A 20,458-nucleotide genomic window follows, 5' to 3' on the forward strand; every position below is an offset into this window, starting at 1 on the left:
TCCACCCAAGTTCAATTAGTAGATGATCCTTTAAGGATCGTCTTTGCCGGTGGATCCACACTATAGGTCGTCCAAGGCGCGTACTCTGGGCGGTGCTGGGACCAGGGGTTGACGTGAGGAGCGTGGGATGTGGGAGGATGCTGTGCTTACGGCCCAGAGGAGTCCCTGTAAGTAAGGATGTAGGAGCATCTCAGAGGACTGGCAGTTCTTTTCAGAGGTGGAAGGGTGGTTTGGGTAGTGTTCCATGAAAAAGATGACCTTGACCTTGAGGAGCAAATTGGTGTTTGCCAGCGGCGATGGCACCCCACTCCAGTACTCTTGCTTAGAAAATCCCATGGATGGAGGAGCCTGGTGGGCTGCAGTCCGTGGGGTCATGAAGAGTCTGACACAACTGAGCAACTTCCCTTTCACTTTTCACTTTTCATGCATTGGAGAAGGAAATGGCAACCCACTCCAGTGTTCTTGCCTGGAGAATCCCAGGGACGGGGGAGCTTTGTGGGCTGCCATCTCTGGGATCGCACAGAGTCGGACACGACTGAAGCGACTTAGCAGCAGCAGCAGCAGTGCAGACTGAGCAGAAGGAGTAGCTTCAGGTAGGAGGACTTTCTCCAGTTCTGGTGGAATTAGGATGTTGGGCTTTTTTGGGGAATGTAGGACACGGTGGTTTGGGTGATTCTGTTGCCTGGGATTCTGGGGAGGAAAGTGGGTCATGAGCAGTCGTGCCTCGTGCCCCTGCAGTTCTGCTCTTAGGCACGTGCTCCCGAGGTTTGGAAACACGTCTACACAGAGACAAGTGGGCACAGTGGCATCATCCCTCGGAGCCAAAGAGTGGGAACCGTCCGTTGATGCCCATTGACTAGCGGATGAAGGAAGCGTGGTGTGTCCACCTGGGTTTCTCGTCCTCCTCCTCTCCCTCGTGCTTCCCCACTTCCTGCTTTCCTTCTTCCCTTTGGCTGACATGCGCTCACCCTCCACAGCTCAGTGTGGCCACCACTTCTTGATGCCTTAAGACTAGCTCGCCTTCCTTCAGAGTGTCCTCACTGGAGTCGTGTGTGCCCAGCCACCGAGCACGTGTGCCCACTGTATTTCAATCACTTACTGACCTGGCAAGCTCCCCACCCAGGCTGTGGGGTTTACAGATGGCTCAGACAGTGAAGAATCTGCCGGTAATGCGGTCCCTGGGTGGGGAAGATCCCCTGGAGAAGGGCACGGCAACCCATTCCAGTATTCTTGCCTGGAGCATTCCATGGACAGAGGAGCCTGGTGGGCTATAGTCCATGGGGTCGAAAAGAGTTGGACACAGCTGAGAAACTAACACACACCACACAGGCTGCGGGCTCTCCGAAGGTAGGTATATGTCTGACTTGCTCTTTCTCTCGTCTCTAGTGGCTTGTACTGGCATCCATATATGGCTGAATGCATTACTGATGCACTTTTTTAAATGCGTAATTTTTTAAAAGGGAAAAGCAATAATAAATGCTTTTCCTTTTTAAAAAAATAACTGTTGAGACTTAATTTGAAGACCGCACAATTCATCCATTTAAAACGTGCACTTCAGCTTTTCTGTGTATTCACAGACATGCACCCATCGTCATGGTCAATTTTAAAACATCTCATCACGTCGAAAAGAAGCCCTGTTAGTGGTTGTTTTAGCCCCTGGGGCTCGTGAGTGGCGTACTTCAGTGCTCACAGCCTGTTGAATGTGTTAAAAATAAACACTTTCATTTGCGTTCTTTCTCTTTTGGGTTGATTTTTGCTGTCATGGGGAATGCTGTGGTGAGCGTCTTCAGCTCTTTGAGCAGGAGAGAGAGTTTGTCAGGGGAGGGTGATTGGGTCCGCCGTCCTGAGCGTTTGCATCGCTGTTGAGGCGTGTCAGGGTTGCCTCCTGAGAGCTCTGCCCGCATTGTGCCGCCGGTGGCACTGTGCCAATTGAGCGTGTAGACGGCGTTGCCTCACTGTTTTAATTTCTGTTTTCTGGGCAACTTGCGAGGTTGGACGTTCGCTTCGTGTGCCCGTTTACTAACTGTATCTCTTTTATGCAAGGCTCTTTTACAGCCCTGTCGCTTGCCTCATTTGCTTCTCATTTCTTGGGAGGCAGGTGGTGTCCAGCCGCTGTGCCGAGGTCTATAACGCTTTGAGATGCTAATTAAGCCCTTTGCCTAAGGTCTCCCAGGTACTCAGGGCAAAGCCACACCCGGAAGCCAGCTCTTAGCCGCGGTCCAGGGGATGGCATCTGTGGCACATTGCCCTGTGTTGTAACGCACCGGGGTGGTGGACGCCTCCCGAGAGTGCTCCGCCTGTTTCTGAGGTAAAGCCGAGAGCAGTGGGCCGGTCTGCTGTGAGCGCTTTATGAATCTCCGTAGCATAGGATGAAGCTTGAAACTGTTGCTGAACTTTGAGAACATCTGACATCACAGAGGATCAGCTCAGCCTACCATGTGCAAGTTTAACAGTGAGTGTAAAGCTCACAGCATGTGACCCTCACTGGCCGTCCTTTGGTTTCTTGAACATGTCAAGGTTTTCATTTTTGTTTTTTTCCCCTGTCTCAGGACATCGCTTTCTTACCTGTCTTTTACATGGCCAGCCTTCCTGCCTTGGGTTCCAGGTGGGTCTGTGCTGGGACCTCCCCATCCCCACCATCTGTCACTTCCTGGTCATGTCCTGACTTTTCCTCAAGGTGGGCAGTTTCTATGGCTGACCCTGTAGTTCCCTTTCTGATAAATCCTCTCCAGGAGAGTCGGGTCCCTCAGGGCAGCAAGGCTGAGTTATGGGTGAGGGGCTGAGCTGCCGGGAAGAGGGAAAGTGAAAGTGAAGTCGCTCAGTCGTGTCTGACTCTTTGTGACCCCATGGACTGTAGCTTACCAGGTTCCACCATCCATGGGATTTTCCAGGCAAGAATACTGGAATGAGTTGCCATTTCCTTCTCCAGGAGATCTTCCCAACCCAGGGACTGAACCTGGGTCTCCCGCATTGTAGGCAGACACTTTACCGTCTGAGCCACCAGGGAAGTGCCTGGGAAGAGGGGGGTTTCCTCTTTACCCCTGGGAGGTGTCATTTGGGTTTTGTAGGAAGGAACAAGGCGGCTAAATGCAGCTGCTGTTCAGTTGCTCCATCATGTCTGACTCTTTGTGATCCCGTGGACTGTAGCCTGCCTGGCTTCCCTGTCCTTCACCATCTCCCAGAGCTTGCTCAAACTCATGTCCATTGAGTTGGTGATGCCATCCAACCATCTCACCCTCTGTCGCCCGCTCTTGCCCTGCATCTTTGCCAGCCTCAGGGCCTTTTCCAATGAGTCCGCTCTTTGCGTCATTCGGGTCAGTATAGCGCAATACAGCACTGTGCTGCTCAGATTACCAGGGGTGCCCCCACAGAGGCACACTGTGGGGTTGGGGGTTACCAGCTCTTTCCTGCAGGCCCTGCTTCCTCTGCGCCCCCCACGAGGCTGCCATGTTTTTCTCCTGAGCCCCAAGTACCTGGGGGCCTAGAGATGGGGGAGAAGTCCTTCCCAGGTGCTGCTCCAGGCAGCCCTCCTTCAATTCCCAGCTCCGTGCCTGGGGCGCGCCCCTCTGGTTATGGTCAGTGATGCCCCGGGGTCACTTCTCCTGCTCCGGGCTTTCCCTGTCCTGCGGCCATCCTCTGCCACTGTCTGCGTCCTGGTGGCTTTGTCCTTCCCATGGAGGTCAGCCAGCACCATCCTTCTCTTCTCTGTCCGTGCCTCTTGCTAGGGAGCCCTCAGGCCCCGGGCTCCAGGAGCTCTCTGGAGATGAGCGCCGACCTCGGAGCAGGAGGCAGGCAGGCTGTGTCTCAGACAGAGACACAGGCTGGAAATGGCCTCACTGAGACCATGCTCCCACCAACAGTGTCTACTTGTCAAAGCCGTTTCCCGCAGAGCACACTGGCCTCTGTGTAAAAGGCAGGCTCCCGGGCCACAGTGGGGCCCTGGAACCGGCCCCGTAAATTCTGCGGTAACTGTTGGCTGAGCGTCACCTTCTTTCAGGGTGTATCTCCCACAAGTTGTTGTTTTAGCCTCTCGGTTGTGTCCGACTCTTCGCGACCCCGTGGACAGTATAGCTCGCTCGCCAGGTCTGTGGGATTTCCCAGGCAAGAATACTGGAGTGGACTGCCATTTCCTTCTCCAAGCGTTATTTTCTTTCAAAATATATTTCCCACAAAGGCTAAGCCTTATTTGAACCAAATAGCCAAATCCACACCCAAGGACAAAGGCCGTAATTTTTGTATTGTTCCGGCGACAGATATTCCTCAGTTTCCTGCTTTCCATTCCTGACATGTTCATTCTCTTGCGTGTTCCCCCAGATGGTATATATGGTTTCTTCGGGGGTTTTGGGTTAATATGCTCCATTTTTCACCTGGGTGGAGGAGATGGGAGGCAGAGCACATGAATTGTTATGTCACCGAGGCCTGGTGGGAGCTCTTCAATAAAGGGCTGTAATTTGTTTCCATTGCAGTTTATACAGTCCCTTTTGTTTGTTCAGAAATGGGCAGAAGGAGTTGAACAAAAACCCAGAAGAAATGAAGAGAAGCTTCTGACTTCATTTTAGTTGTGTGTTGAAGAGATAAATGCTGTGGAGGGCAGCATAATAAGTACCTGCTAATAAAATGCATTTTCAGTAGGAAAAAACCACACGTGTGAAATAATGAGGTGAAGAAAAACTATCAGTATGTCAAAAGCCCAAATATATTAGTGCATTTTTACTAGTTATGGGAAAAATACTAATTTGCCAAGTTTTAGGCGAAGCAAGATAGAACGTCCTGGGGTGGTGTTGAGAAGGGCCTTCTGTACCTTCTCGAAGCATTTTACTCCCGTGGGGTGTGGTGGTCTGCACGGTGCGTGCTCTCCAGCAGTGGCGTGCAGGCCTGCTTCCCACCTGCCCCCCGTCTGCTGCATGAAGCACCAGCGTGCACTCTCCGGGGCAGGCTGCCATCCTGGTCGGGGATGTGGCGACACATTCTACGGCATCTCTTTGCCTCTCAAGTCGCTCTCTCTCTTCTGTCTTCTACTCGGATCGTAAGGTGATCTTCCCAAAACTGATGTTTATCCGTAGTGATCCACGTGTAAAGGCAGGACAGCTGGAATGGAGACTTTTTACCCCCCCAGGCCCCAGCCTAGCACAAGTCTGGCTCACAGGGGCTCAGTACCTGCTGGGTAAAGGGAATTGCTTGTTTTCTCTGCATTGTGTCCTCATTAGGAAAGTGAGGATCACGTCTGCCTTGCTCTGCTGGTTTAGGCGGTGGAGACATGTTTATAAAAGCCTGAAATGTAATATATGCGCAGTACATCATAATTGTTACCACTTGTGTTGATTTGTTTCTGACTTCTGAAGTGTTTCAACATATGCAGGTCTTAAACTGGGAAACCATCCAGTTTACTGTCTTGAGGATTGTATGTGTATCGTCCATGGGGTAGTTGAGCGGCCTTGGACGAGATGCTGGTGTCCCTGGCCTGGACCGCTCTGTGTGTAGGATGGGGATAGTACAGCCTTGTGTCCGCAAGGGGCACAGTGCAGAGAGACGTCTGGGTCAGGATCCTTGGGTTGAGGCAGACCTGGGTTTGCCTCCTGTGTCTTCTATTGATTAAATGTAACCTTTGACAATTTACTTACATTACTAAGTAATGTAATTACATTACATTACTTTCAGTTGTAAGATTAAGAAGATAATGTCTGATTAGCTGGAGGATTATCAGAAATAATGTGCAGCAGCCACTTGGCATCCTGCCTGCAGTAGTAGAAGCTCGATAAACATTAGCCTTGTCCCTTACTTCACCTACTTGAGAAGTCGATGTTTCTCCCCATAAGGCTGTACTGTTCTTTCCAGCTTAAAGACCTTTGGGTGGATCTTATCAGGAGTTTTAACAGCGGGGTAACCTGTTAAAGTATGGAGAAAGCAATGGTACCCAACTCCAGTACTCTTGCCTGGAAAACCCCATGGATGGAGGAGCCTCGTAGGCTGCAGTCCATGGGGTTGCTAAGAGTTGGACACAACTGAGCGACTTCACTTTGACTTTTCACTTTCATGCATTGGAGAAGGAAATGGCAACCCACTCCAGTGTTCTTGCCTGGAGAATCCCAGGGACAGGGGAGCCTGATGGGCTGCCCTCTATGGGGTTGCACAGAGTTGGACACGACTGAAGCAACTTAGCAGCAGCAGCAACCTGTTAAAGGTATAAAGAGAGAATTTCTCTGCAGGATTTTCATAGTTAGATGGAGACAGACGGGGGAGCCTTTGTCTCTGGCTGTGTTACGTTGGGGGTTTGAGGCTATGCTGAGGCTGCGGTGTTGGATGGTGCCCACATGTGCTCCCAGCTGATGACCAAGCCTGGCCAGCTGTGGCCCTAGCACACCGGCGAGTCTGTGTTCCTCTCTGGTGTCCCGGTGTCCACAGCTCTCTTACATGTCGGTCATGCTTCATGCATGTAGGGGGATAATGTTAGTGGCACTTGGGAAGGTATAGAGGTCAAGGGGCCTATTGATCCTGAATCTCAAGGCTCTGCTGTCAGTCTGAATAACTCCTCTCCCCAGGGGGAGAAAGGACAGATCTGTGGGTGAGGGGAGGAGGGTGGTCTTTGTCGTGCTGTAGATGGATTCAGAGGAAGTAAGACGACTGCCCAGAGGCAATTCCCTGGTGACCCAGTGGGTAGGACTCGATGTTTTCACTGCCATGGTCCAGGTTCGATCCCTGGCTGGGGAACTAAGATCCCACAAGCCGTACTGGGGAGGGATGCTCAGCTCTGGCTGGGCTTTCTCACTCGTGGAGAGGAGCCTGGATGGGCGGGCGTGGCAGCAGAGGGAGCGGCAGGAGCAGAAGCAGCTCCACACCTGCTCTCAGGCTGACTTCATTCATCTCTCAGGCGGGAACAATTCAGGGATGGATTGAGACCCTCCATACCCAGCAGAGTGCCTGCGCTACCAGAAGGCAATTGTATCAACTCCTTCCTTGTTGCTTAGCTCAGGCTCCCTTTGTTCACATGTTGTGGATTTTGGCCACCTGATGCGAAGAGCTGACTGATTGGAAAAGACCCTGATGCTGGGAAAGATTGAGGGCGGGAGGACAAGGGGATGACAGAGGATGAGATGGTTGGATGGCATCACCGACTCGATGGACATGAGTCTGAGCAAACTCCAGGAGATGTGAAGGACAGGGAAGCCTGGCGTGCTGCAGTCCATGGGGTCGCGACGAGTCGGGCACGACTTAGCGACTCAGCAGCTGGTGAGACAAGTTACCGTGTCACCAGCAGCGCCCTGCGTTTGGCAGCTGACCGCGTGTCTGGTGCTCACGGCTCCTCCTGGGACCACTGAGGAAGTGGGCGCACACATGCCAGCAGGAGGCGGGGCAGAGGAGGTCCCGAGGTGGGTGTGTGAGGCTCCGACCCACCCTCCCGCTCCGATGGCTCCCGCATCCCTGGTGGCCCAGTCCTCAGTCTGAGCTCTGAGTTCTGCTTTCCAGGCGGGGGCGTCCTCACCTTCTCGTGAGCCTGTGCTCACGTGTTGCAATCCCGCACTCCCAAAGCTCAGTTGATTCATTTTCTCACTCTCTCAGCCAGTGTTTGTTTGTTTCTTTAGAGTGTCTGCCTCTTCCATCTTTGCTCAGTTTCAGCACCTTCCGGGTGCGGACGCGATGAGCAGGCCTTGCCCTGACGCAGGTTTCTTGGTCCTGAGTGTGCTGCGGTCGTGTGCACCTTCTGTATTCTGTGCCCTACGGGGAGGAGTTGCCTAATCCTCACAGTTTCCCACAAGGGTAGCTGCTGGGCTTGGGCTTATTTTACAGTGAGGAGATGGATACATAGGAGGGAGCTCATCCACGGCCATGCCTCCCTGAAGGCGCCCCATCTGCCCTGATCTCGGAAGCACACAGGGTCGGGCCCGGTTCGTACCCGGATGGGAGGAAGTGGGCTAATATGCCTGAGGGCTGCTTGCTGTGTGGTGTTTGGAGAAACCGGGGTTTGGACCCTGGCTGTGGGCTCTGGAGTCCATGCTGTTGTTCGCTGGCCTCAGCTGTCACCTGTTGGCTGAGTGCGCTGGGTGACTGATGACCTTGTTGGAGGTGACCCACCAGAGCCTGCATGGGGGCATGTCAGAGACCACACTTCTCGTTTGTTTCTGCACCAAGGGCATCTCTGAGCCCAGAAGCAGTTGTCATTTGCTTGAAAGACAAAGATGGGATGAGATAGGAAATGTCAGGCTCAACTTACTCAGTTTCTCCTTCATTTTATCGCCAGCTCATTGCTTTGCTGCTCAGCCCTAAGAAAATGCATGAAAAGATTTCCATTGCCGGTGTCAGTGTGGGTTGGGCCTTGGCCTGGGAAAAGCCTCTCCTTGGGGCTTCATCCTGATGGGATGGACCCTCAGGCCCACTTCCCTGTGTCCTGGGGCTGAGGGCGGGCAGGAAAGCAGAGGAGTTGGGCGTTTTGCAGACACTCCTGGTGGAGAGTTCCCATTCCCTCGTTTCCCTTGTTTTCCCCTTCCCGCCTCTGCCATCAGCTCCGCGTCAGCTCTCTGCTGCAGAGCGGACAGTGGGGTGGCCTGCAGCAGCCGGGACTGGGGCCTCCTGCACTGTGGTGCATCGGACACGTTAGGAGTGTCTGCAAAACGAAGTCTTCCGTTATGTTGTACCTGTGATCATATGTCATAAAATCCAAAAGGTTTTTTCTTTTTTTAGTTTCAGTGCTGGGATACAGAAGTGCGTTTGTTTCACACACTTCCCTTGGGGAAGAAACTGGAGCAGCTGGAAAAGAAACTTTCAGCTTAAAAACACTGTGTTCCCCCAAAAGTGATTATTTGAGTTGCGAAAAACAAGGTTTTTAAAAACTAGAAATGACAAAGTGGATCAAAGAAGGCGTACATTTGAAAGGTTCTGTGAAGATTTGTGGTGAGGCTTTAAAAGTTAAGCTCTCGGCGTACTTGTTTGCAAACTAACGTTTTGCTCCTGGTTTCACACGTTGCACATCTGCTCCTGAGCTCTGAGCTTGTTTCCAGGTGAAGGCTGGGGTGTCCTTCGAATGGCGCGGGGGCGTCCGTTGCATCAGTCGTCTCCCTGAGGGTGTTGCCGTTTTCTTACTCTCGGAGGCGTGAGGCTTGTTGGAGTCCTTCTCATGTCCTTCCATCTCTCCTCTGTCCTGTGTGTTGCCTGGAGGCGTTCCTTAGCTGTTCTAAATGCTTGACACTGTCTCCCATGGGATTCCTCTTCCCCCTTCCACCATCATTTCCCTGGTTCAGACTTTTATTTTTTAAAAATTTGGAATGTTTATTTGTTTATTTCTTTTACATCTCTTATTGTTTGGCCTGTACTTTAAGTCAGTTTTTAAAAACTGGAAATATCATTGATTTACAATGCTGTGCTAATTTCTGCTGTATAGCAAAGTGACTCAGTTATACATAGACATACATTTAAAAAATGTTCTTTTCATCATGATTTATCATAGGATATTGATTATAGTTTTCTGTGCTTTGTAGTGGGACCTTGTTGGTTCTCCAGTCTCTAAATAAAGGCTAGACTCTCAACACCTGTTTCTTGGATCGGCTCCTAACATCGTGTCCTGTCCCTTACTCTGCTCTTGATCCACTCTTCGCACTGAAGCCAGAATTTTCTCCTTGAAACGCAAACTAAATCACGCCCTTCTCTTCCTTAGAACCTGCAGTGACTGCCCATCCCGTCTAGTAAAGGCCCAGCTCCATCTCAAGGACGCTCAGGGTTTGACTCAGGCCATCTTTTCAGCCTAATTTCATACTTTCTTCATCTACGTTATCTGTATTTCATATATTTTGGACCTTTAAAATCAATTTTTTTTTCATGTTCTTTTATGGTAGCTTGCTCGGTCCTTGTACTTTTCCTGTTTCCAATGTTATTAAGAGAGTAATAATTCCTTCCTCTTCATCTCTTCATTACTTTACCTGATTCTCAATTAAGCACTGTTTCATTATGTCCTAAGATTAATTTCATCACTTGGTTCCCTCACTAGATTACTGGTTCCCTGGGGATCAGACCATGTCTTGCTTACTCACCTTTCATCATTTTGGACAATGTTTTTTACCAAGAAGATAGCCGACAAATATGGAACTGAATTAATTTAACGTTACCTTTCCCAAATTATTTCTTTGTATGTGTTCACTGAGACCCCACCAGGCATTGGAGGAGGCTGAGGATTTAGGGGATCTCGTGGTCCTTGAAGGTGAGGGGGCCCAGCCGAGGGCTTTAAGGGAGGGCTTTTCCTTTCATAGGGCAGAGACTTGGTCTTTGTTAAAGGCACATTGAATGAAATATGAAGTAGTTTTGGAAGGAAGGGAGATGGCTGAGCAGCTGATGGCTGATGACAAGTGAGAGCCTGCTGGGGAGGTAGAAGCACTCTGACCCAGATTAAGACCTTTCTAAGCTTCAGTTTGCTCATCTGTGAAGCCGGGAGAACAGTGGTGTCTCTTCCATGAGGTGCCGGGATGATTTAATGAGGTCACACGTGCGGGCTGCTGGCACAGTGCCTGCTGGACGGGGAGGCCTCATTCAGTGTCGCTTGCTGCACTGCTGTGGTTTCTGAGCATTTCCGAGAGCGGCAGCGGCCCTGGGAAGGGCTGTCGATGTCCTTACAGAAACCCCTCTGTCAGGGCGGGGACCCTCAGCACGCCTTCCTCCACTGCCGTTTTAGGGCGCTGTGTTCTTCACTGCTAGGGAACGTTGGTGAACGGGCGCTGACTTTCCTTCACAAGGCTCTCTGAAAACTCAAAGTAGTTTTGGAATTTTTTTGGCCATGCTGTGCGTCAGGAGAGATTTTAGTTCCCCTATTAGGGATCAAAGCCATGTTCCCTGCATTAGGAGCACAGAGTCTTAACCACTGGACCGCCAGGGAAGTCCCAGAATAACTTTTACTATACAAATAGTATATGCTTCTTTTAGAAATCTTGAAAGATATAAACAGAAAGGGAAAATTGTATATAACCGTACATGGGCAAATACACACACCATTAATATTTTATGTATTTCTTTTGTATTGTTTTCTGTTTTTTTAAAATTTGGATTGATCTTTGAAGTTACACTTTTCCAAAAATATTATTTTGAGTCCTGACTTTCTGTATATCATAAGATATTTTTCATGCTGCAGATTCTTTATAAATGCCATTTTTAATGATTGCGTACATTTGCATTATGTTTTTGCACCATAGCTTATCTAACCGTTACCTCATAATTGGCTGTGAGTTTCTTGCTAATCATTTATTAAGTCTCGATTCTTAAGATCATCCTCCCTTCTGGGAGTTATGTTGAGATCTCTAGAGATATTTACACATTTTCTAGGTAGTGTTTTAAATGGCTGGTTATGTAACAAGTTGATGGCTTCCCATCATTGCCTTTCGTTTTGGTAGAACATGTTTATAAATTTGAAAACAACGAGGGAAAATATTTGGTCTCTGGTGTACTTGAATGATTGCTTCTCAGGGCCTCCAACCCGTCACCACGTAAATTAAGTGAAAAGCAAGTAGAGAGGACCGCTGACGGGAAGCAGTTACCGTGGCTCAGCGCGGGTTGGTCTGAGTCAGTCAGCCTCACGTCACGGAGAGGCTTGTTTTCTCGGTGCACGACAGGACTTACTCTGCACTGCTGGCTTGGCGGATCATTCGTCTTGGTAGTGGCGGCACGTGAGTGGTTGGACCATGGTGCTTCCTGGATGTGTCTGTGGGGTGAGGGAAAGCCAAGTTCATTTTTCTTGCTTGTAAGACGCTTCACTGGCTGGATATCACGTTTCATGATACCTGTGTGTTCTCTGTAATGTCACTTACTGAGGCCGTCTGGGCAGGCTGTCTTTCTTGGGCTCAGAAGACCCCTGGACCTCTCTCATCCCGTGTTTGCCTCGTGCTCAGTGACCCTGACCTCCACCTGGACTCCGCAGCCCTTCCTCTTGGTCCCAGGCTTGAATCCCGCATCTTCTGCAGCTCCTAGGTCCTCTCTGACATCAAATCCCTTTTACTCTAAGTCAGAGATAATAAATAGATTAATTAGATTGTGGCATCCTTGGTCGTGTCTAAACATCTCTATCTCCAGGACCTTTAACTGTGCCCGGCGCACAATGTTACTTTTTTCCTTGATTTTTAAAAATTGTGGTAAGATAAACATAAGATTTGCCATTCTGTCTTTGTTTAATATTTACTTTTGTTTATTTATTGATTTGGCTGCGCCGGGTCTTCATTGCGGCCTGCAGGATCCTCAATTGCAGCCTGTAGGATCCTCAATTGTGGCCTGTGGGATCTGGTTCCCAGCCAGGGAATGAAGCTGTGCCCCTTGCATGGAGTCTCAGCCAGTAGACCACCAGGGAAGCCCCTGAGTGTACGATTCATTGGCGTTGAGGGCATTCATCATGTTGTGCAGTCATCACCACTCTCTACTTCTGGAACTTTTCTTTTTTATCAAACAGACCCACTCCAGTACTCTTGCCTGGAAAATCCCATGGACGGAGGAGCCTGGTAGGCTGCAGTCCATGGGGTCTCTGAGGGTCGGACACTACTGAGCGACTTCACTTTCCCTTTTCACTTTCATGCATTGGAGGAGGAAATGGCAACCCACTCCAGTGTTCTTGCCTAGAGAATCCCAGGGACAGGGGAGCCTGGTGGGCTGCCGTCTGTGGGGTCGCACAGAGTTGGACACGACTGAAGTGACTTAGCAGCAGCAGCAGCAGCAGCAGCCGCCCTGGACCCACTAAACATATTTCCGATCTCTGCTACCAGCTCCTGGTAACCTCTGCTCTGCTGTCTGTCTATGGATTTGACCGTTCTCGGTACCTTCTGTAAGTAGAATCATAGGTATTTTTCTTTTTGTGACTGGCTATTTCCCTTATCGTATTGTCCTTAAGGCGCATCTTTGTTGGAGCACAGATCGGAATGTTCCTCCTGTATGAGGCTGAGTCATGTTCCATTTTATGTACGTAGCGCATTTTGTTTATTTGTCCATCGACAGACCCTTGGGTTGTTTCTGCTTCTGGGCGGCTGTGAACAGCGCTGCTGTGAGCATGCTGTGCGGCTGTCCGCCTGAGTCCTTTCTTCTGGGTGGGTCCCTGGAGTGGAGCTGCTGGGTCCCATAGAAACTCAAGGCTTAGCTATTTGAGGGGCCCCACACTGTTTTCCGCAGTGGCTGCTTCATTTGGCATCCCACCAGCAGTGCACGAGGGTCCTACAGTGGTCTTCAGCATCACTCCATCATGTTTCTCTTTATGAACCAAAGAGAAGGCAAGTAATGCCCAGAGTCATCGTTAAGGGTGTTTTCTGAGTGAATGGAGAGAAGCTGCGATGTTAGCCTGTTAGCACCACCTTGTGTGGGTGTCAGAGTGTGGTGGGGGTGCTGGGGGGCAGGTGGTCCCCTGGCCACGATGGGAGGGGGTGAAGCGCTTGGTGATCGTTGCTGCTTAGGAAGCTGGCAGGCCACCTCCGTGTCTGTGGCTGCTTCTGAGTCAGCACAGTGAAGACGACAGAGCTGGCGCCACGTGGAGGCCCTGGAATCGATCCTGAAAGCGTCGTTCAGACTGTTTCAGGCCACGTCTGTGCTTTTCCTCTGTATTCTCCCCTCTCCCCCACCTTCCTTCATCAGTTTTCTTAACTCAGATTTGGAAGAAAAGATACACTGGCTTGGCCAAAAAGTTTTTCCATAACATGTTACCGATTTTCCATATTATGGAAAAACCAGAACGAACTTTGTGGCCAATCCAATACTTTTTTCTCTTCTCTGCCTGTTTATAGTATCGTAACTGACCCAATGCACACATAGTTGTCTCGGATCATTTCTTAGGAGAGACCAGAACAATCAAAGTGTGAAGTCCCGATGTGCTGGTTTTCATGTCAGTGTTGAGTCCTGAAATGGCAAATGGCCTGTGGCCAGAAGTCTTGATGATAGTATTTTCTACTCCTGTAAGGAACAGTCTGGTTAGGTGATAACTAGGCTTTTATTAAAAATGTTCTGTTCGGATGATTTCTTCAGTTTCTCGGATGGAAAAAGCTCTCAAGCGTATCAGTTGCTCCAGTTTGGCCGATGTGATCGTTGGATGTTCTGGTTGGAGCTGAGCAAGACCCGCTGATGCTGCTGCATGCTGGCGTCGCCCAGACTCACACGCTGCACACCTGCCTCCCAGAGTGGTGGTGCTGGGGGGGCAGTCTTTGGGAGGCGACTGGTTTAGATTAGGTCAAGGGGGGGCCCTTCCTCCCTCTGTGCCCACGCACCTGAGGAAGGGCCAGGTGAGGCCGTGATGAGAAGTGGATGTCTGCAAACCAGGAACTGGCACCTTGATCTTGGGCCTCCCAGTGTCCAGAACTGTGAGAAGTAAATGTTTACTGTTCAAGTTAGGATCAATGGTGCTTTGTCACGGCAGCCAGAGTAGGCTAAGATGGTTGATTTTTAGTGACATTCATTAAGGACTTGTCACGTCCCAGTGGCCCTGTCGTGTGGTTAGGAGGACTTTTGGATTGATCCCAGGCTTCCTCGCGGCTTGGCATGTGGAACGGAGGTGAGCAACCACCGTGGCCTTGACTTTCTGTGTCTGCCTCAGTAACACTGGGTCTCTGTTGTCAGGCCTGATCTGTGGGGACAGGAAGACTCAGCCAACTGGGGTTGAATCTCAAATCTGTTCCTGTCTGTATGACCTGGAGCAAATCATTTTACTGCATCAAGCTCATTAAATGTTTTTACCATGAAATAATTTCAATATAGTAGTGTAAAGAACAATTAAATGAATTTCCATGTAACAGTCTCCCAGATTCAGAAGTATCAAGATTTTTATATATTTACTTCATCTCTGGGCTTCCCTGGTGGCTCAGCTGGCAAAGAATCTGCTCACAATGCAGGAGACCTCTGTTCGATCCCTGGGTTGGGAAGATCCCCTGGAGAAGGAACGGCTACCCACTCCAGTATTCTGGCCTGGAGAATTCCATGGACCGTATGGTCCATGGGGTCACAGAGTGTCGGACACGACTGAGTGACTTTCAGTTTCTTCATCTCTGACTTTTCCTATTTGTTGAATTATTTTAAAGAAAAATCCCAGAGGCATCATTCCATTTCAAACCTTCATGCTTTAGTATGCATTGCTAAAAAAAACCGGACGTTTTCTAATAGAATCACAATGTTAATGTTATACCCCAATATTAATAATTATTTTTGGTAGCATTTAACACCAATCCACAATCAAATTTCCTAGATTGTCCCTGAGTTCATTTTTATCACCTTTCAAAAGGAGATGATAATGCCCAGACCCTCCCTCCAGGGCAGGAACTTTGTTTGTGGGAGGGTGTCTCATGCCTGTTTTGGGTGGCGAGGATTTGGAGTTCTGCTGTATACGCCAGGGCCTCACTTCTGAGGGGCCTAGTGTAGGATCTGGCCCAAAGCATGTGCTCTGTGCATGGAATCGTCCTAGTGATGCACGTGTTTCCTGGCGCTTTGTGCTAAGAACAGCGCTGGCCCGTGGACCGTAGCGTGGACGTGCAGGCTGCCTCAGCAGATCTGAGCTTGCTCTGTCATTCTCCATCTCTGAGGTTTCTACAGTTCTTCCCCTGGACACGAAGCCTCCTTTTCTGCCCAGCAACCGTGTGTTCATCCTCTGTTGTCAGTTGTGAAGTTTCTACAGCAGATGTCATGTGTCTCTGAGGAACCGTGTCCCGGAGGGGCCCCACATTGCAGATGCACATGAAGTTATGTGACAGTCCGTGTTCCTGGAAGCCAGCCCCATTCTCCCTGCTGCAGCCGTGTTGCCTTACCAGTGCAGATCACTTCAGGGAGAGTTAGCTGGAAAGCTCATGAGTTGGTGGTGTCCCTGTAGCCCCTGTTCTGCTCCAGAGGCAGGTGGCTGCCCGTCTGTCATCTCTAGAGAACAATAGGATTTTCCCTGACGGAGGAGAAGGCAAATGCACGTGGCTGGAGTCATGGGCTTGGCTGGAGAGCAGGGGTCTGTAGAGACCGAGGGAAATAAGTGAACATGTGTTCACCCTTTACCTGGCTTCCACAGCCGGCCTGATACCCCACGTGGGAAATCCTGCCCAGAAGAAGTGCCCAAAAGGAGAGGCTAAGACACAGGGGAGGTTCCCAGCCGGAGACCCTGCAGTGAGGCCCACGGCCGTGCACGTCCCCACTGTGTCTGTCCTGTTAACTGCAGCCAGCCAGCAGGACAGCTGGGTACCATTCCTCCTTGGGTGACTTTGCAGGAGGCATTGAGCGTCACTCTCAGGTTCATACCTGTCTTATTTCAGCAGGGCTTACTGGGAGAGCATAGCTCCACCTAATCAGGTGCCTAACCCATGAGTGCTCTGCCCAACGTAATGCAAGTTAGGTCACTTAAGTGCTCTTAGTGGGAGCCTTTTGGGAGATTCTGTTGTTCAGTTGCCAAGTCATGTCCAACTCTTTGCGACCCCATGGACTGCAGCACACCAGGCTTCCCTGTCCTTCACTCCCTCCTGGAGTCTGCTCAGACTCACTTTCATCGAGTTGGTGATGCCATCCAACTGTCTCATCCTGTCGTCCCCTTCTCCTCCTGCCCTCAGTCTTTCCCAGCATCAAGGTCTTTTCCAGTGAGTTGACTTTTCACATCAAGTGGCCAAAGTGCTGGAACTTCAGCTTCAGCATCAGTCCCTCCAGTGAATATTCAGGACTGATTTCCTTTAGGATTGACTGGTTGGTTCTCCTTGCAGTCCAAGGGACTTCTTCTGCAACACCACTGTTCAAAAGCATCAGTTCTTCATTGCTCAGCCTTCTTTATGGTCCAACTCTCACATCCATACATGACTACAGGAAAAACCATAGCTTTGACTACACGGACTTTTGTCGGTTAAGTGATGTCTCTGCTTTTTAGTACACTGTCTTCGGAGATTTACTGCCTGTAAATTGAAGATGATTTGATTGTTTAAAGAATTTTGTTTGTGCTGCAGATTGGCATTACTGTATTATATCCAGGCTGATTCTGGTTGCTTTCCTGTCTTCCTGCTCCCTAAGGAATGATGCTTAGACTCAGAAAACCCCTTAACCCACTAATACACATGCCTGAGAACTGGGCTGTCCCTTTCTGGCCGTTGTTTTGTGCAGTCTCTGGTCTGGGAGCTTGTGGCCTCCCTGTGCGGCCCCGCGCGCTCTGTGCCAGCCTCCCGTGCCCGCAGGCCCCGTGACGGTGGTCACAGTGTCAGTGTTCCTCCGCATACAGCCTTGCGTCCACCAGCCTCTGTTTGTAATCCGTTATCTCGTTTCCTTCTTGGTCATTCTGTAGATGGCAGGACAGGGCTCCCGCTCAGGTGCTCACCCCACAGACGCGGAGGAACCAGACCGAGTCCTGGAACCTGGCCTCACTGCCTGGCCCGAAGCTCCACCCCTGTGCTGTGCTCCCCTGTTCCCCCCGAGTCCTCCACCCTCCCTGCCAGCCGGGACAGGAAGCAGGCGGGCGTGGACCTCTGAGTGCAGGAGTGAGGATGCCACAGGCTGAGGGGCAAACACGGGACTTTTTTTTAATATAATTTTATTTATGTATTTCTTTACTTTTGGTTCTTCTGAGTCTTCGTTGCTGCTCAAGCTTTTCTCTAGCTGTGGCGAGTGGGGGCTACTCTCTGGTTGCGGTGTGCAGGCTTCTCTTTGCGGTGGCTTCTCTTGTTGCAGAGCAGGGCTCTTGGACTTGTGGGCTCAGTAGAGGTGGTGCCCAGGCTCTGGAGCACAGGCTCAGAAGTTGGGGTGCACAGGCTCAGTTGCTCTGAGGCATGTGGAATCTTCGCAATCCAGAAATCAAACCCATGTCCTCTGAATTGGCAGGCAGTCTCTTTACCGCTGAGCCACCAGGGAAGTCCCAAACTTTGGATTTTTGACATGGCCTTGACTTCCCTGGTGGCTCAGACGGTAAAGCGTCTGTCTACAATGTGGGAGACCTGGGTTTGATCCCTGGGTCGGGAAGATCCCCTGGAGAAGGAAATGGCAATCCACTCCAGTACTGCTGCTGAGTCACTTCAGTCGTGTCCGACTCTGTGCGACCCCATAGACGGCAGCCCACCAAGATGCCCTGTCCCTGGGATTCTCCAGGCAAGAACAGGCAAGAACTATTGCCTGGAAAATCCATGGTCAGAGGAGCCTGGTAGGCTACAGTCCATTGGGTCGCAGAGTTGGACACGACTGAGCGGCTTCACTTCACTTCATTTGGGCTCAGTTTTCTCGTTTGCAAAATGGGAACAGCGATGCCTGCCTTCCGAGCTACCACGGGTTTTCCAGCAGGAAGCACTCCCGAGCTCCGAGGTGTCACAGAGTCTGTGAGCTTGTGTCTGGAGCCCCTTCTGGGTGACAAGCAAACTTCCTCTATTACCTGCATCCTCCCCTCCTCCCTCCTAGTGAAAGGCATGGGGGTGAGGTGTGGAAAACCACAAAGCTTGTCTCAAAAAGCTTTACTTTTAAATAAAAATATTGATTTGTAATTATTTGCTTAAATATCTGTTATACAGACGGACTGTGCACTCCTTGGGGACAGACTCTGGCATTTTGCTTGGTACCTAGTAATTGCTGGAAAAATATTTGTTAAGTAATAAAATGTACCAATTCTCTAGTCCTGCCTGCCCACCCATCGACTTTCTTGAAATTTGATAAGGTTTTATTCTCTTGGAAAATGAAATCTCCTAGGAGATGGTAGCTTAATTTCCTTTTTATCCACAGACCCTTATGTGGAGCAGCCACCAGTGATTATTTAAACAAATTGAATAAAGCTTCTGGATTCTTTTTGTCTCTTGTGGTCGCTGCCCCTTTATTTCTGTCAGAAGATTGGACTTATTGGACTGTCAAGTATTGGGTTAAGAATTTTATTTTTGCTCAAAAAAATAGAGCAAAAAAAAATCACTTTCTCCTCCTTTTTCTTTGGTTTAATTAACCTTTATTTTTATTTTCTCATCAGAAAAAAAGGATGTGACACAGAGCCTGGAGAACTATACCTCCAAGTGTCCCGGGACCATGGAACTCCTCACCCTCCCAGACGGGCTCACGCTGCCCCCAGTGCCCTTCACCAAGCTGCCCATCGTCAGGTAGGACAAGCTGGCCGGAGCGCAGGAGGCGAGCTCGCTCCTAGCGCCTGCTTTGTTCTGAGCAGGGATGTAGATCTGCAGCAGGGTTCCCGTTTGTGGCTGCTTATGTATTTGGTTTGTTGTCTCGTGAAGTCTCAGCTGCTGCCTGTGAAGCGTGTTTCATAGATGAGAGTCAGACCAGGGCCATCACAGAACAGCTGTCGCCATGTTCCTTTCCACTGGCAGAGCCACTCTGGCCTGTGTCTGCCTGGTTCCGCAGCCAAGCCATGGCCTTTCTGCATGATGGAGACAGACCAGGCCTCGTGGCACTTACCCGTGTCCGGGTGCCACTGTGCACCCCGGCACACAGGCCTCAGAGCGCCTCCACTCCCTTGCTTTGTGGGGCTCACAGGACTGTCCATGGCTGCTCTGTCTCCCAACTGGCTGCAAGCCCTTCCTTATTCCTGCGGACCCCCAGCCCCATACACCCTCATGAAAATGCTGAGCAGGCCGATTGTATGGCAGGTTTCATTTCTGTGCTCAGCTCCGCCTCCTGCTTACAGGGCCTTTCCCTCCCTTGCTCTGGCTGGCGGCATTCAGTCATCTTCCAAGATTTAGTTTAAAGATTATCTCTTCCATAAAACCTTTTCCCTCAGCCCCTCAGATAGAAATAATTACACCTTCTGGATAATTGCCAATTGTTTCAGTGGCAAAGAGCAGAAAACCGAGTAGTGGATAGGAAATAAGAGGTTATTTTTTTTTATTTATTAAGAAGTTGGAAACAGGTGGCTTCTCTGTAATGCTGTCTTTACCTCGTGATGACCAAACGGCTGTTGCAGCTCCAGATGACACATCTACATCCAGGAGAGGATAAAGGAAGAAGGGCCAGGGCCAGGGCACCTATCTTTTGTTTACTAGCATAGCAAAAATGATCTTGACAGACTCACAGTGGACTTCTGCCCCAGTGTCCTTGACCAGGAGTGCATCTTCTGGCCACTGCTGCTTGTAAGAGAGGTTGAGGAAATAGGGTTTAACTCTCCCAATCTCTGTAATGCAGGTGGGGAAGGGAGAAGGGGACAGAGTGGTACTGGGTTAGCCAGCCAGGAGCATCTTCCACGTCTTCTTCCATTTCATTTACGGAATGTGATTATACACCTTCGCTCTGTCTGCAAGCTCCCTGGAGAGACCTTTGTTTTTGCAACCCTTAGGTGCTCGTGTGTGTTGAGTAAATGAACGGATCCAGCCATCAGGATTCTTTGTAAGCAGTCCTCAGAACATCTGACCCAGATTGTCTTAGGCACAGGGGGGTTTATGGCACATATACCTACAGAATCCAGGAGAGGGATTCAGGCAGGGCTGGAGCCAGGCGTCAGACAGTCTCACCAGCACATGCCTCTTTCCCCTCTCAGCTCTGCCCTCTGCAGCCAGGCTTTAGTCTCAGGTTCTTGGTAGCATCAGGGTGGCAGCTGCGG

At 50.2% G+C, this 20,458-nt stretch overlaps 1 protein-coding gene across 10 annotated transcripts in view; it reads left to right on the forward strand.

Moving 5' to 3' along the window:
- Positions 1 to 20,458, forward strand: part of TRAPPC9 (trafficking protein particle complex subunit 9) — a 388,310-nt gene that overhangs the window by 60,579 nt on the left and 307,273 nt on the right. For all 10 annotated transcript variants that reach the window (XR_003038034.2, XM_059893290.1, XM_059893289.1 and 7 more), the window contains 1 exon segment: positions 18,881 to 19,007. Coding sequence is in view for 9 of the 10 variants with exons in the window: in XM_059893290.1 (XP_059749273.1) it covers positions 18,881 to 19,007 (127 nt within the window). In the remaining variant the exon portion in view is untranslated.

The sequence above is a fragment of the Bos taurus genome, chromosome 14 (genome assembly GCF_002263795.3).
Source record: "Bos taurus isolate L1 Dominette 01449 registration number 42190680 breed Hereford chromosome 14, ARS-UCD2.0, whole genome shotgun sequence".
Taxonomy (NCBI): domain Eukaryota; kingdom Metazoa; phylum Chordata; class Mammalia; order Artiodactyla; family Bovidae; genus Bos; species Bos taurus.